At 54.3% G+C, this 12,633-nt stretch overlaps 1 protein-coding gene across 3 annotated transcripts in view; it reads left to right on the forward strand.

The window, feature by feature from the left end:
- The window catches only part of NHSL3 (NHS like 3), a 42,914-nt gene extending 30,526 nt beyond the window's left edge, over nt 1-12,388 (forward strand). For 2 of the 3 annotated variants that reach the window (XM_074305389.1, XM_074305387.1), the window contains exons 2-7: nt 4,922-5,059; nt 5,530-5,585; nt 5,784-5,910; nt 6,010-6,126; nt 6,344-9,007; nt 9,876-12,388. In XM_074305389.1, the coding sequence (XP_074161490.1) occupies nt 4,922-5,059; nt 5,530-5,585; nt 5,784-5,910; nt 6,010-6,126; nt 6,344-9,007; nt 9,876-9,898 (3,125 nt within the window). In that variant the 3' untranslated portion in view covers nt 9,899-12,388. Of the gene's footprint in view, nt 1-808; nt 944-4,921; nt 5,060-5,529; nt 5,586-5,783; nt 5,911-6,009; nt 6,127-6,343; nt 9,008-9,875 lie in introns of those variants that run through there. The other variant, XM_074305388.1, reaches the window with a different exon arrangement.
- Nucleotides 12,389-12,633: the final 245 nt, after the last annotated feature.

Genomic DNA, 12,633 nt, shown 5'->3' on the forward strand with positions numbered 1-12,633 from the left:
AGGGCTGATTGGGAGATGCTGGTTTCTTGAGAGGAGCACAGATCTGGATGGCACTTAAGGGATCATTTTACAGAGGAGGAAACTGAGGCCCAGGGAGAAATGACTTGCCTAAGCTCATATAGCAGTAGAATTGGAACTCTGATTCCAGAGCCAGGACTCTTTCCACTTTACTGTACCTCCAAGTATGATAAAAGACCAAAAGGACAGGTGACCCCTTCTGGGGATTCCCGTCCAAATAAATAGGCCTTGGACTAGATAGCACCTAGAGATCCCTGTGGGTTTAGTGACCTTGGGGCAAGCCCTTTCTGCTTCCTAAAACCTAACCCAACCCAAAGGATTGGAATCAGTGAATTCTAAGCTCCCTCCCAAAGCTATCTTGGGATTCTCTGACCTGCTTTGAATTCCATCTCTGTCATTCACTAGCTATGTGACCTTGGACAAGTCCTTTGCTTTCTGGGTCTCAGTTTCCTTTTTTTTTTTTTTTTTTGAAAAAAAAAAAAGGCTTTAGAGACGATCCTTTCTACTCTTTTCTGAGGCTAATTGAGGCTCTTTTTTTGGGGAGGGGTCAAATCGTATAATCTTTTTTCCCTTCATGGGGTGATACTCCAGTCCTGGTCAAGCCCTTTCCCCCTAAGCATCCGTCCATTCTCGTCTAGTTCCTGGAGGCTGGGGTCCGTGTTGCTGAAGCACCCAAGGGGAGGAGGGGGGCGGGAGCCGGTGGTGCAGTGGCAGCCGGCCAGCCCCTCCCCCGGCCCGAGTCGCCGCCCTCCCTCCTTTCCGAGCTGGCGCAGTTTCCAGTCTCCGGTCCTCAACGGAGGCGGAGCAGCTCCAACAGGCGAGGGCGGGCCGGAGAGACTTGGGGTCCCCTCGGCCGCCGCCACCGCCATGGTTGTGTTTATGGGCCGGCACCTCCCCTCGCTCCTCGGGCTCTTTAAGAAAAGGGGTGAGTGGGGAGCAGTCTGTGTGGGGTGGGGCGCGCACTGAGCGGCACTGGGTCCTGTAGCATCCCTGCCCCGCCCTGGGGAGCTCCAAGCGCTCGCGGGGCGCTAGCGGATGGATCTCGCCAGGATTCCTACCTTTCCCGTAGAGAAGTGCAGGATTCCCCGAGCGTTTTAAGGGGGATGGGGCTGCACAAAGTAGCAAGGGCCTTTAGCATCCTTGTCCTCCCCGTGAGCCTGGGGATCTCCAAGCTCTTCAAAGGGGAGGAGTGATGCTACTAATTTTTACCATTCCCCCCCCCCCCCTAAGTAGAATCTGGAAAGAGTGGCCCGAAGGGCAGGAGAAGGTGACTCGGTTAGATGAGGAGGGGATGTGGGGCCCGCTGGCTTTCTCCCCCTCCCTCCACATCGTAGAGGTGAATGTAGGAGGGACAGTGTTTCTCCGCTTTCTCCTGCATCAGCCCCCAGAGTTCCCTTTGTCCAGCCACCGCCCCGGTGGGAAGGGGGGGTTGCAGATTGAGCTGGTGAATGAGTGTATGAGGATTGTTATCTGTCTATTATTATATAGAGCAATATGTGTGTGTGCAGGCACATCTGGGCCAGGAAGGAGGAGCTGAGGATTCAGAAGCAGATGAAGTGTTCTACCCCTCCCCACCAAGAAATCTTAACCCTCTGCCTTGCCCAACCCCATCTCCCTAAAGCCTGTCTCATCTGTCCGAGGTTTTGCTCCAGCTGCCAGGATACTGTCTCTACTTGGGGGCTTACACTGGGTTGATTGGGTATCAAACTCAGATATCAGGCCCCTGGGAACGGGGGAGACCTAGCTTAGATTGATTCCGAGTTAGGGAGGCCAGTGAGGCTCCTATGTTCTCCAAAGTGTGCAGAAGGAACTGGTGCAGGAGAGAACCTGACTCAGGACATCTGGATCCTGAGTCCTGCCCCTGACTACCTCTGTGATCTCCTTACCCGGCATGATGGATAGAATTTGGCTTGGAATTAGGAAAACCTGGGTTCAAATTCTGCTACTTGACACAGTAGAAAGGATTTGATGTCAGGCGATCTGGATTTGAATGGAAACTCTTTTACTTACCCAGGTGACCTTGGATAAAATACTTCTCAGTCCATTTGTAAAATGGGAAGATTGTATTAACTGACCTCTACCATCCCATTTAGCTCTATATCTAAGGTCCTTAAAACACTGTGACCTTAATGCCTCTCTGTGTCTCTCCTTTTGCCCTAGATATTATCTGTGGTAAAGTTGTTTGAGGGAAGGTTAGAGATGATAGAAGGGAGGGAGGAGCACCCATGCTATTCTCTGGATCCCAGGCAGTCTTACTTGTTGGCTCAGTGAGATGGGATGGAATTGTGGGAAGCGGAATGGAGAACCTGTAGCTCTCCCTTACTCTTGGGGTGAGTGGGAATGTATAATGTGAGTCTTGGAGAGTGGGGTGGGATCAGAGAAGCTATGAATCCCTATCTTTCCTAAAGAGTGCAGGAGTTTCTGAGAATTTTAATGGGGGTAGGAAGGCTTTCACTAAATAACTTAGGTCCTTTAGCATCCTTGTCCCTCCCAATGAGCTTGGGGATGTCCAAGCACTTCAAAGAGGGCCATGGTCATCAGTGTCCTGTCCAGTAACCAGGCCCTCTTTTCCACAGGTTCAGAGGGGATCAGTGGGGGTGGGGGAAGCTCTGTCCCTTTAAATAGTGCTTTGTGAGGTGCAGAAAGGTTTAGCCAAAGTCAGATGACCTATCTCTCCCTTGTTGCTTATGTTGTATATTCTATTTAAAGGGATAGAGGCCACTTCCTTTGACAAAATCGACTGTGTCAGCACTCAGCAGGCCTCTCCATGCCTTTAATGGGATCTCTTGTAATGAGCCAACCTTCTATCTGGGGGTTCTTGAGGTCAGGAGAGCATTCAGGACGTGTTGATAGTCTGGGGGGGAAGGAAGAAGTATAGGAAAGTGGGGTTTCTCCCGCTTCACATATACTGCCACACAGCTCAATGCAGGCCTGAAACATTTAGTGAGCGCCTACTGTGTGTAGGGCCCTTTACAGAGCAACCACATAAGTGCTCCAGTACTATGAGGTCATAGTCTAGTAGGGCTTAGGACACGAATGGATACAATTAGCTTAATGACTGAGTACATTAAGAGAAAGACAGCATGTCTCGGATTTAGACAGACCTGGGATCAAGTGTGACATATTGGTTGTGTGAGAGTGGGCAAATCAGTGGACCTTCCAGTGACCCAGACTCACTTGAAACTCTAAATGGTAGAGAAGGTGCACCTCCAATTGGGAGAGGATATTCCTCACTAGGACTCCCTGCTATCAACGCAATCACAGGTGTGGTTTTTAAAAATCGCACGAGAAACATAGGAGATGGGCTTCTTGGCACTGACTTTTGAATTGGGGTTGTAGAGGGGAGCAAGGAAGGAAGCACGCAAGCATTTAGTAAGCACCCAGAATGCGCCAGGCACTGTACGAAACCATCTGATCTTCACAACAGTCCTTTGAGGTGGATGCTGTTCTCCTCATTTTACAGTTCAGGAACCTGAGGCAGACAGGTTAAGTAACTTGCTAGTGTCTGAGTGGATTTGAACTTGGATTGTCTTGATTCTTGATTCCAGGTCCAGAGCTTTATCCACTGAGTCACCTAGCTACTTTTTTAAAAAATAAGGAGGAATTACTATTGCCATTAGAATGTAAGCTCCTCAGGAGCAGAGACTGTCTCCTTTTTTAACTTCAGCATTAGTATATATATATATATATATATATATATATATATATATATATATATATATAAATACACACCATAGTGTGTATATATGTGCCAGCATAAGTGGCACATACTAAGAATTTAATAAATCCCTCTCTCCCTCCTTCCTTCCTTCCTTCCTTCCTTCCTTCCTTCCTTCCTTCCTTCCTTCCTTCCTTCCTTCCTTCCTTCCTTCCTTCTTTCCTTCCTTTTCTCCTTCCTTCCTTCCTTCTTTCCTTCCTCTCTTAATAAATATTTGTTGCTTGACGACTTGTCCTTTGGGAGGGAGGATATTCTAGGCCTAGGGAATAACAGGAGCAAAAATAGAGTGGCAAAGGTGGGGGGCAGAGCCACAGATGCTTGGAACCCAGAAGAAAGGGAGCTTGGAAGAGGCCTGGGGAGACCCTTGGCAGAGGCAGATTTCTTTCCTTTGTGGTGCCAACATACAGACTGAAGATGGTCTTTGCGGTTCTCCCTGGGAAGCCCCTGTTCTTCCCCAGGCTACCCAAGCACAGGAGCCTCTTTGTGGGGACAAGGAAGAGGAGGAAGCTCTTTGGCAAAGGAAAGCTGTGGAGGAGAATATTCTGAAACGGAGAATATTCTGAAACGAGATTAGGAAGGTAGAGCTGGACCAGGGGTGGAGAGGAAGGCCAGGGTCTGGCTGCCAGCTCTCTGTTCTGCTCCTGGGGCGGAGTCTGGATCTGCCTGGGTGGGTCTAAGTAGGTCTGAGAATTGCAGAGACAGCCATGTGAGCTCACCTTCTGGCCAGCCAGGCAGGCAGATAACATTTATTAAGGGCTTCCTGTGTTCTAGGCACTGTGCTAATGAGCGGGGATGCAAGGAGAGGTAAGAGGAGGTCCTCCTCTCTGGGTACACAGTGACGTGGAGGGCTGGATGTTGTGTGCCTTCCTGACTCAATTTTCCACTTTGCCATGTGGGATCCCAGTACTTTGGTGCAAATTCTTGCTTTGGTACTTAACCTCATTTTCCTCCCCTGTAAAATAAAAAAGTGAGATTTATTTTTCTAAATTAATCAGACAGTGAGAGGAAGCACCATAGTGCCTTAGAAAGAAGATGATTTCTAGCTGGAAGATCTGGGTTTGTGAGACTCACTTGTACAGTTGATTTCTGTCCCCGGGCCTCCATTTCCTCATCTGTAACATGACTTAAAGATCCCTTCCAGTTCAAAGTGTGTGACCCTCTGATCCCCTCTTCCCTTTTCCCCAGGCTCAAGCAAAGCAGACAACAAGCAGCCATCATCAGATGACCATCAGGACAATGTCTTCTTTCCCAGCAGCCGGCCTCCTCACCTGGAGGAGCTGCACTTTCAGGCCCAAGAAGGACTCCGATCCCTGCAGTACCAAGGTGCCATTTCTCCCCCCAGATTCTCCCCCTGGGCTCTACATCCTTGGACTCTTGTGGACCTGTGAAGCTGTCCCAGCCCCATGTATCACTATGTTTAGTCTAGAAGGGAAGGAGACCCCAGTGCAGCTAGATAAGCGAATGAGAAAGGTAGTGTTGTGGGAAGTCTGAGAGAGGCTTCTAGGAAAAGGTGGTATTTGGGTTGGATTGCAGAGGATGCCTGGGGGATGTGGGAGTGCCATGTCCAAGGCTGACTCCCCTGGACCTGTGTCTGTAAACTGATCAAGAACCAGGTGCTCTCTTTGACCTGCTTTTTGGGTCCCAGGTGGGTGGGAGGAACACCCCAGGGCAGGATGCCATGATGGTAGGATCGGGGCTGTTAGGACTGCTACCTCCTTTTTTCCATGTCTGACCAGAAGGCCCCTCAGTTAAAGGCTGGAGTTGTGAATGGTTTCTCTCTCCCTGTCTTTCAGAAAAACAGAAACAGAACAAGGACTGCTGGGACCATGGAGACAGTCAGAGCATCAAGGTGAGGGGGGGAGGAAAGGAATATTGCCATGCTGGCCTGCATTCCCTCCATCCTCCTTGAGCTGCACAGGGTCTCTCGGGGACCAGGCTGTAGGAAGAAGCTGCATGTTAGAAAGAGAACAGCGGTGGGTTTAGGATGGGAACGCCGGAGGGTCCCTGCCCCAGCCCATCCCTGATTCTGCTGTCTCCACTCTCACAGTCCTCGCAGATGAGTACCAAGGATGAGGACTCCATTTCCTTCTGCAGCCAGAGCACCACATCTACCATGGAGAGCTCCGCGGCCGAGGACGCCCTGTCCATCCGATCTGAGATGATCCAGCGCAAAGGTAGCCGGGGACGGGCCTAGGTTCCACCAGCTGCCTCCTTTCTGTGTGTATGTCTCTGTGTTAAACCCTTCATCCTGCCATTAACTCCCTCACTTGCAGGCTCCACCTTCCGACCTCATGATTCCTTCCCTTCAAAACAAGGAAAGTCTGGGCGTCGAAGGCGAGAAAGGCGGAGTACGGTGCTGGGGCTCCCGCAGCACGTGCAGAAGGAGCTGGGTGAGCTACTGTCTTGGAGGGCGGGGGAGGGGGGGGCGGGGAGCACCGTGAGAGGGTTCAGCAGCTTTTACAGATGAGAGCGGCTCAGAGGGAGGAACAGGACGTGTTCCTCAGCCCCAGCTATGCAGGATCAGGGATGATCTTGATTCTGTTTTCTGGCCCGTCTGGTGCTCGTGCCGGGTTCTCGCTGACGGCTCCTCTTTTTGTCCACATGTAGGTCTGCGGAATGGGCATGACTTGCTTGGCGCGCCCAGGCCTCCTGCCCACCTCACCAATGGGCACGGCACAGCAGGGGGCGTGGTGCACATCCCCACAGTGGACGGGCAGCTGGCAGTCCCGGGGAGCGCCGTGCCCGGGGTCCGGGTGTCGCTGGTTGCACTGGAAGCGGGGTCCGGGGATGAGGCTGCCTTGCAACGCCACATCGATAGCGTCTACCGGGACGACAGCCTCGTCGGCCGAAGGACGGGGGCCCGGCTGTCCCCCTTGGTCCGGCCCAAGTCGCTCGCTGTGCCGGGGATGACCGGTGGGGCAGGACCCCCAGAGCCCCTGAGCCCGGCCATGTCCATCTCCCCCCAGGCCACCTACCTCTCCAAGATCATCCCGAATGCGGTTCTGCCCCCAACCGTGGACGTGGTGGCCCTGAGCCGCTGCAGCGTGCGCACCCTGAGCCGCTGCAGCCTCATGTCAGCCAGCCCGGCCTCGGTGCGCTCCCTGGGGCGCTTTTCCTCCTCCTCCTCCTCCTGCCGGCCCCGGAGCCGCCACGCCTCCTCGTCCAGTGACAACTGGAGCCACTCACAGTCCACAGAAACGATCGTGTCCGACGGATCCACGCTGTCGTCGCAGGGGGGCTCGGAAGACCGGGTCGATGGGCTGCCCGCACGCCAGGAGGGCTGCGCCGCCAGCCAGGAGAGCCCCCGGAGCACGGCGGGCAGCGGGATCTCCACGGCCACGGGCAGCGGGCCGGCTTCGCCCGGCGCGGGCAGCGGCAGGGCCGACGGGTCGGACACCGTCAGCATTCGCAGCGGACACTCCTCTGTCCGGAGCGTGTCTCTGCGGAAGCTCAAGCGGGCGCCGGCCCCCCCCCGCCGGACCTACTCCCTTCACCAGCGGGGCGCGGCTGACGGGGCCCCCGGCCTGCCTCCTAAGCCAGAACGAAAGCAGCCTCAGCTGCCTGCTGCTGGAGACCCTGAGGAAGTGGCCCCTGGGACCCAGGTCGCCGCTCTGTCCCCTAGCACCTCCCAGCGCCTGGTGGGCTCCCCGGAGCGTACACTCTCACCTTCCAGCGGCTATTCCAGCCAAAGTGGCACCCCTACGCTGCCCCCTAAGGGGCTGATGGGGCCCCCTGCCTCCCCGGGCAAGCGGTCACCGAGGCCTCTCAAACCCGAGCGAGTGTGCTCCCTGAGGTCCACTGCGACCTCAGCATCTTCCTCACTCACCTCCCTCTGCTCCTCTGTTTCGTCCTGTGACCCCGCTCTTGTAGATAAGGCTGGCCCCGTGCAGCCTCTGGATGCTCTCTTGCCCCCAACTAACCCAGCCGACAGGTTTGTCATCCCTCCTCACCCCAAAGTTCCAGCCCCTTTCTCTCCACCACCCTCAAAACCTAAGACTCCAACTGCACCTGCACCTGCACCTACTCCCATTTCTAATTCTGTTCCTCCTCTCCAGGGGTCAGGGACCCCCGTGAAATCTCACCTGGAACCTTTCACGCCACCCAAGGGATCTCCTCCTCCGTCCCCTCCTCCATCTTACCACCCACCCCCACCGCCCGCTAAGAAAGTGGAGGTCGCGGCCCCGGCCTCAGCGCCCCCGAGTTCTGATGGGGGGGTCACCCAGGACCACAGCTGGCCCCCTCCCCCTCCCCCTCCCCCTGAGGAACAGGACCTGTCCATGGCAGATTTCCCTCCACCAGATGAGGCCTTCTTCTCGCCCGCTAGGCCAGAGTCCCCAGCTCCCCCCGGGGCCTCTTCCCCTGGCCCTGCTCAGCCTCCTGCTGCAATCCAGACCTCTCCTCAGTCAGTGGCCAAGCCTGAGACGCAGACCTCGAGTTCCTTCTTGGCCGCCGTCTCCTCACAGGGCCCAGCCCAGTCCGAGTCCCTGCCTACCCCCGGGCCCCCACCCGATGCCCCCCCCTTGCCGGCCCCAGCCCTTCAGCCTAGCCCTGGGAAGCCAGCGGAGCCACCCAAGGAGCCCCTAGGGCGCAGTAAGAGCATCCCTGCCCCCAAGGAAGATGCCAGCCTGCCTATTGTCACGCCCTCCCTGCTGCAGATGGTGCGGCTGCGCTCCGTCGCCCCTTCTGCTCTGCCGGCCTCCCAGGAACCCCCTGCTCCTGCCCCGCAGAAACCACTGAGGAAGGCCCTCTCCATGCGGGGGGGCCAGGCCCCGGGGCCCTCGACTGGGCTTCACGCTGCCATGCGCCTCAAAGTCTCGAGTATGGCCTCCACCGATGGCCCCCTTGGTCCTCGCCCCAACGGCCCGCCGGAGCCAGAGGCCGCATCCCCACGGCCGCAGTCCCCGGCCTCCACCGCCAGCTTCATCTTCTCCAAGGGTGCCAAGAAGCTGCAGCTGGAGCGGCCTGTGTCTCCTGAGGCCCAGGCTGACTTGCAGCGGAACCTGGTGGCTGAACTTCGGACCTTTTCTGAGCATCGGGGGCCGCAAGTCCAGAGGAAACCCAGCAAGTCAGCTCCACCTGTGGCCCGGAAGCCAGCAGTGGGGGTCCCTCCGCCTGGTTCTCCTGGCATCAAGCAGGCCGAGAGCCCCTCAGCCTCCCCTGCCAACGGGCATTCCCACCTCGAGGACAGGACTAAGCGAGAGCGGGCAGAGAACGGAGGCACTGTGCAGCTGGCGGGCCTGGAGCTGCAGCCGCTGAGTCCTGCTGCCTCAGGTACCTGGGACGTGGGTGGGCCCGGGGCTGCACCACTGCCTCATCCCACTGCATTGGTGCAGTGGGCCGATGCCCAGAGAATCCCAGTCCTGAGGAAGGGGCCAAACTGCTCAAACTTCCAGCCTTAGTAACAGCAGCTGCCCTCCAATGCTGTAGGAAGAGCCCCCTCAAACCATCCCACAAGCAGGCAGTGCAGTGGGTGCTAGCCAGGCGGGGACCTCGGGGCTCCGATGTTGGCTGTTTGCCCCAGGTCATCCAGCAAGGCGCCATCAGGACCAGCTGTTAGCTGGGATCTTGGGGGGGGCCAGGGCTTTCTTGGTCAGGAGACCCGGGGAGCCAGGAGCGAGCTGACTTAGCCCCTTGGAGGGGGACCTCATGGTCCCAGGACGGGATCCAGGTGATGTGGGACAGATCATACCTGAGGCAAGAAGGGAGGCTAAAGACTCAGCGTCTAGAAGCCAAGAAGGGGCCACCTCTGATGCTGCCGTTTGGCCTCGGTGGCTCCAGGGGCAGCTAGGTGGGACAAGTGGCTGGAAGGCTAGACCAGGAGACAGCCGCCTGAGCTAGTCTGGCCTCAGACATGTACTGGTCAAGTCCCTTCCCCCTCAGTTCCCTCATTTGTAAAATGTTTCCCCAGGTGGTTATGAGGATTGAGAGAAGTTTTTAAACCATAGCGTAGTGCTTGGTGCACAGTAAGTACTTAATAAATTCCCAGGAATGGGGCCTCTCTCTCAAAACAGCGAGCCCCTTCCCCCAGTGTTTGCAATGGGCAGTGGGGATGGGACAGCGGGGAGGCTCCATAAGTACAGGCCAGATCCTCCCCTGACCGTCCCTCCTGTCTAACAGTCCTTCCCTCTCCTCTCCACAGAAAACCAGAAAGAGCTGGTCTGACCTGAGGGAATGGCGCTCTGGTACTACTGACCCATCCTAAGAACATAATCTCTCAGGGACCTGAGCAGGTCGAAGCACGAGAAGGGGAGAACTGGACACATGCTTATTAACTTAATACAAAGGAAGAATTCAGCCTTAGCCTCCACGGCCTTTGATATTTATGCAAACCTGGTGAGGGCACGTTCCCCACCAAGTTAGGCAGTTTTCTTTTGCCTTTTTACAGAAACATGGGACGCTCCCAGAGTCACCAAGTCTCCATCTCCGACCCTCATCTGGCTCAGCTGAGGAAGGACAGATGATGAGAAGGGAGTGGTCTTTGCTGGCCCCAAAGCCCTAGCTCGAAAGAGACTAGAGCCTGGTCCAGAGCTCCCTGGGATTTTTGCTTTATTTTCTCTCCTTTCCTTTATACCATCCCTTCCCTCCTCCAATTTCTGGGATAATTAGTCCTATAATCAAGCACACAATAATAGTAATGAATCAAAGCACTTTTCAAAAACAGCTGCCCGTCCATCTTACAGGGCAGGTGGCTGGCCTTCCATCTTGCCAGTTGCCACCTCACCAGTGGACCTGCCCCTCTTTGAGTGGGGCCTGCCTCCTTTCACAAGGCCCCTGTTTACATGGCAGCGGTTCTCACTCTCTGGGTCTTTGGCTAGCCTTCTCACCCCGGCCTGGGGATCTGGTGTGCCCTATTTCTTTGGGTCTTGAGGCTTCAGGACAGGTGGGTAGGGGCAGTAGTCCCTGCCTTTGGAGGCAAGGACAAAGCACAAAAGGATGTGCCCATCCTGAATTTTCAGGAGCCTCCCTGTTATTTCCCAACTTGGCTCTCCCAACAAGTGCTTCCAAAATAGTAAGGGTTGGTACCCGAGTGACCCGAGGCCAGGAGGAAGGGACTTGTCCCCATTCTGTATCAGGGCATCAGAAATGACTTGAGAATGAATACAACAGTCGTGCTCACTAATAGCTCTTCTCAGGAGGCCAAGATTTCCCCCACACACACACACTCTCTGAGCTGATGTGCTTTTTTTCCCTTTCTTGGGGAAGAGGGAGATTTCAGCTCAGACACAGGTACTGATTTTTGTCTTCACCTCTTTCAAGGGTACCCACTCCTACCTAGAGGCCGTAGGTTGAACAGGGCCAGAGGAGGAGGGATCCCTTTTGCCACCGAGACTAGTTTTCATGTACTTCCTCCACCCTGTTTTGTGGGATTTCATCCTCTGGATACATTTTTGTACCAGATACTCTTAGGCAATGGCAAAGGGTGGTTGAGAGCCCACTTACTCATGCCAAAGGCACCCTTGAACTGTTCTAAAAGTAATTCCCATGGCTGTCCCTTGGTCCAACTGGTCTGGGATTCATGTTTTCTGGCAGCCAGAATAGTGGGGAGCATAGGACCAGTCTATGTAAGCCTTTAAAAAGTAGGGAAGCCCTTCAACAACCTTGGCTGTCTCTTCAATAATCCAGCCTAAATCTTGTTGACCACAGGTTTGATGAAAACCTTCTTGAACCTGTTCACTCTGTTTAAACCTGAGTACTCTAGTTAGTTGGATTTGAAACTCTTTCAGAAGTGGCTGGGAGTACTCTAAGGTAGAGGTGAGTGCACATTAAATGGGGAGAGGGAAGGGCTTGTTTTAGAGTGGTCCCTGTGACTCTGCTCTCCAAATACTAGGTAGTCACTGGCCAACTTTTTCCTTTTTTTCCTGCCCTTTCCCCAGGGCTGTTGTCATTGGGTCCTGGTGATGTTTGCTGAGCTTGGCTAGGCTGGGGTGCGGGCCTCTTAAAGGCTACTGAGGGAGCTTGACTTTATACCAGAGCCCTTCTCTTCCTTTGGGTCATCCGATACCCAGTCTCACATTCAGAGTAAGGAGAAATCAATAACTACTGTACGTACTGACTGCCGAGCTCTGCCCACATCCTTGATAGAAAGGGATGTATGAGCAAGCTTGAGAGGCACTGCTGGAACTGCCCACAGAAATGCTGAGGTTTGGGAGGGAGTGCTCCCCTTGTCGGTTCTAAACTCCTGCCACCTGACCCTCCTTGCTCAGTTCTTCTGTTCCTGGAGTCCTGTCCCTTCCTGTAAGGGTTGCCTCTGAGAATGCCCAGCTCTCACCCACCCTTTTCTGGTTGGACAGAGAATATGGCAGTGGGGACCAAGAAAGGGGGGAAGGGAAGGGAAGGGGCAAGTCCCTGCCTTATCCCCTTGGGGAACCAAGCTGGACCTAGCACTAACTGAGACCAAAAGCCTCTGATTTTTATTGTTCTATAGAAATGTTAGATATAGAGAAATATATATAAATATATATTTCTTTAAACATTGATCTCACTTTGATTGTTTAAAAAAGGCCAAAAAAACCCCACTAAACCCCAACCTTCCAAACTCCTACCCCAATACCCCAGAAGATGTCAACCCTTTACCTTGAAAAGTCTAAAGTGAGATACAATGACAAACTGTATGTTTTGGTTAAAATATGTTAATTATATGATTAAAGCTGATTGGTTGTTGCTTCTTTCTTGATAAGTGCTAGATGGCTTAGATTGGTGAGCCCCAGCTCCTGCTGCCCCATTTAGAAATCTGAGTAGTTAAGAGTTTCAGAGAGTATGGACCCCAACTAGGATCTAAGCCAAGCCTTGACCCTGTCCCTTTTGAGGCAAGGCCTCCGAAGCCACCCGGCTTCTCCCTCCACACTTTCCAGCTTTAGTGGCTGCACCAACACAGCCTGATCTCAGCCCCGGCCTTC

Source organism: Sminthopsis crassicaudata, chromosome 3 (genome assembly GCF_048593235.1).
Source record: "Sminthopsis crassicaudata isolate SCR6 chromosome 3, ASM4859323v1, whole genome shotgun sequence".
NCBI classification, from domain to species: Eukaryota; Metazoa; Chordata; class Mammalia; order Dasyuromorphia; family Dasyuridae; genus Sminthopsis; species Sminthopsis crassicaudata.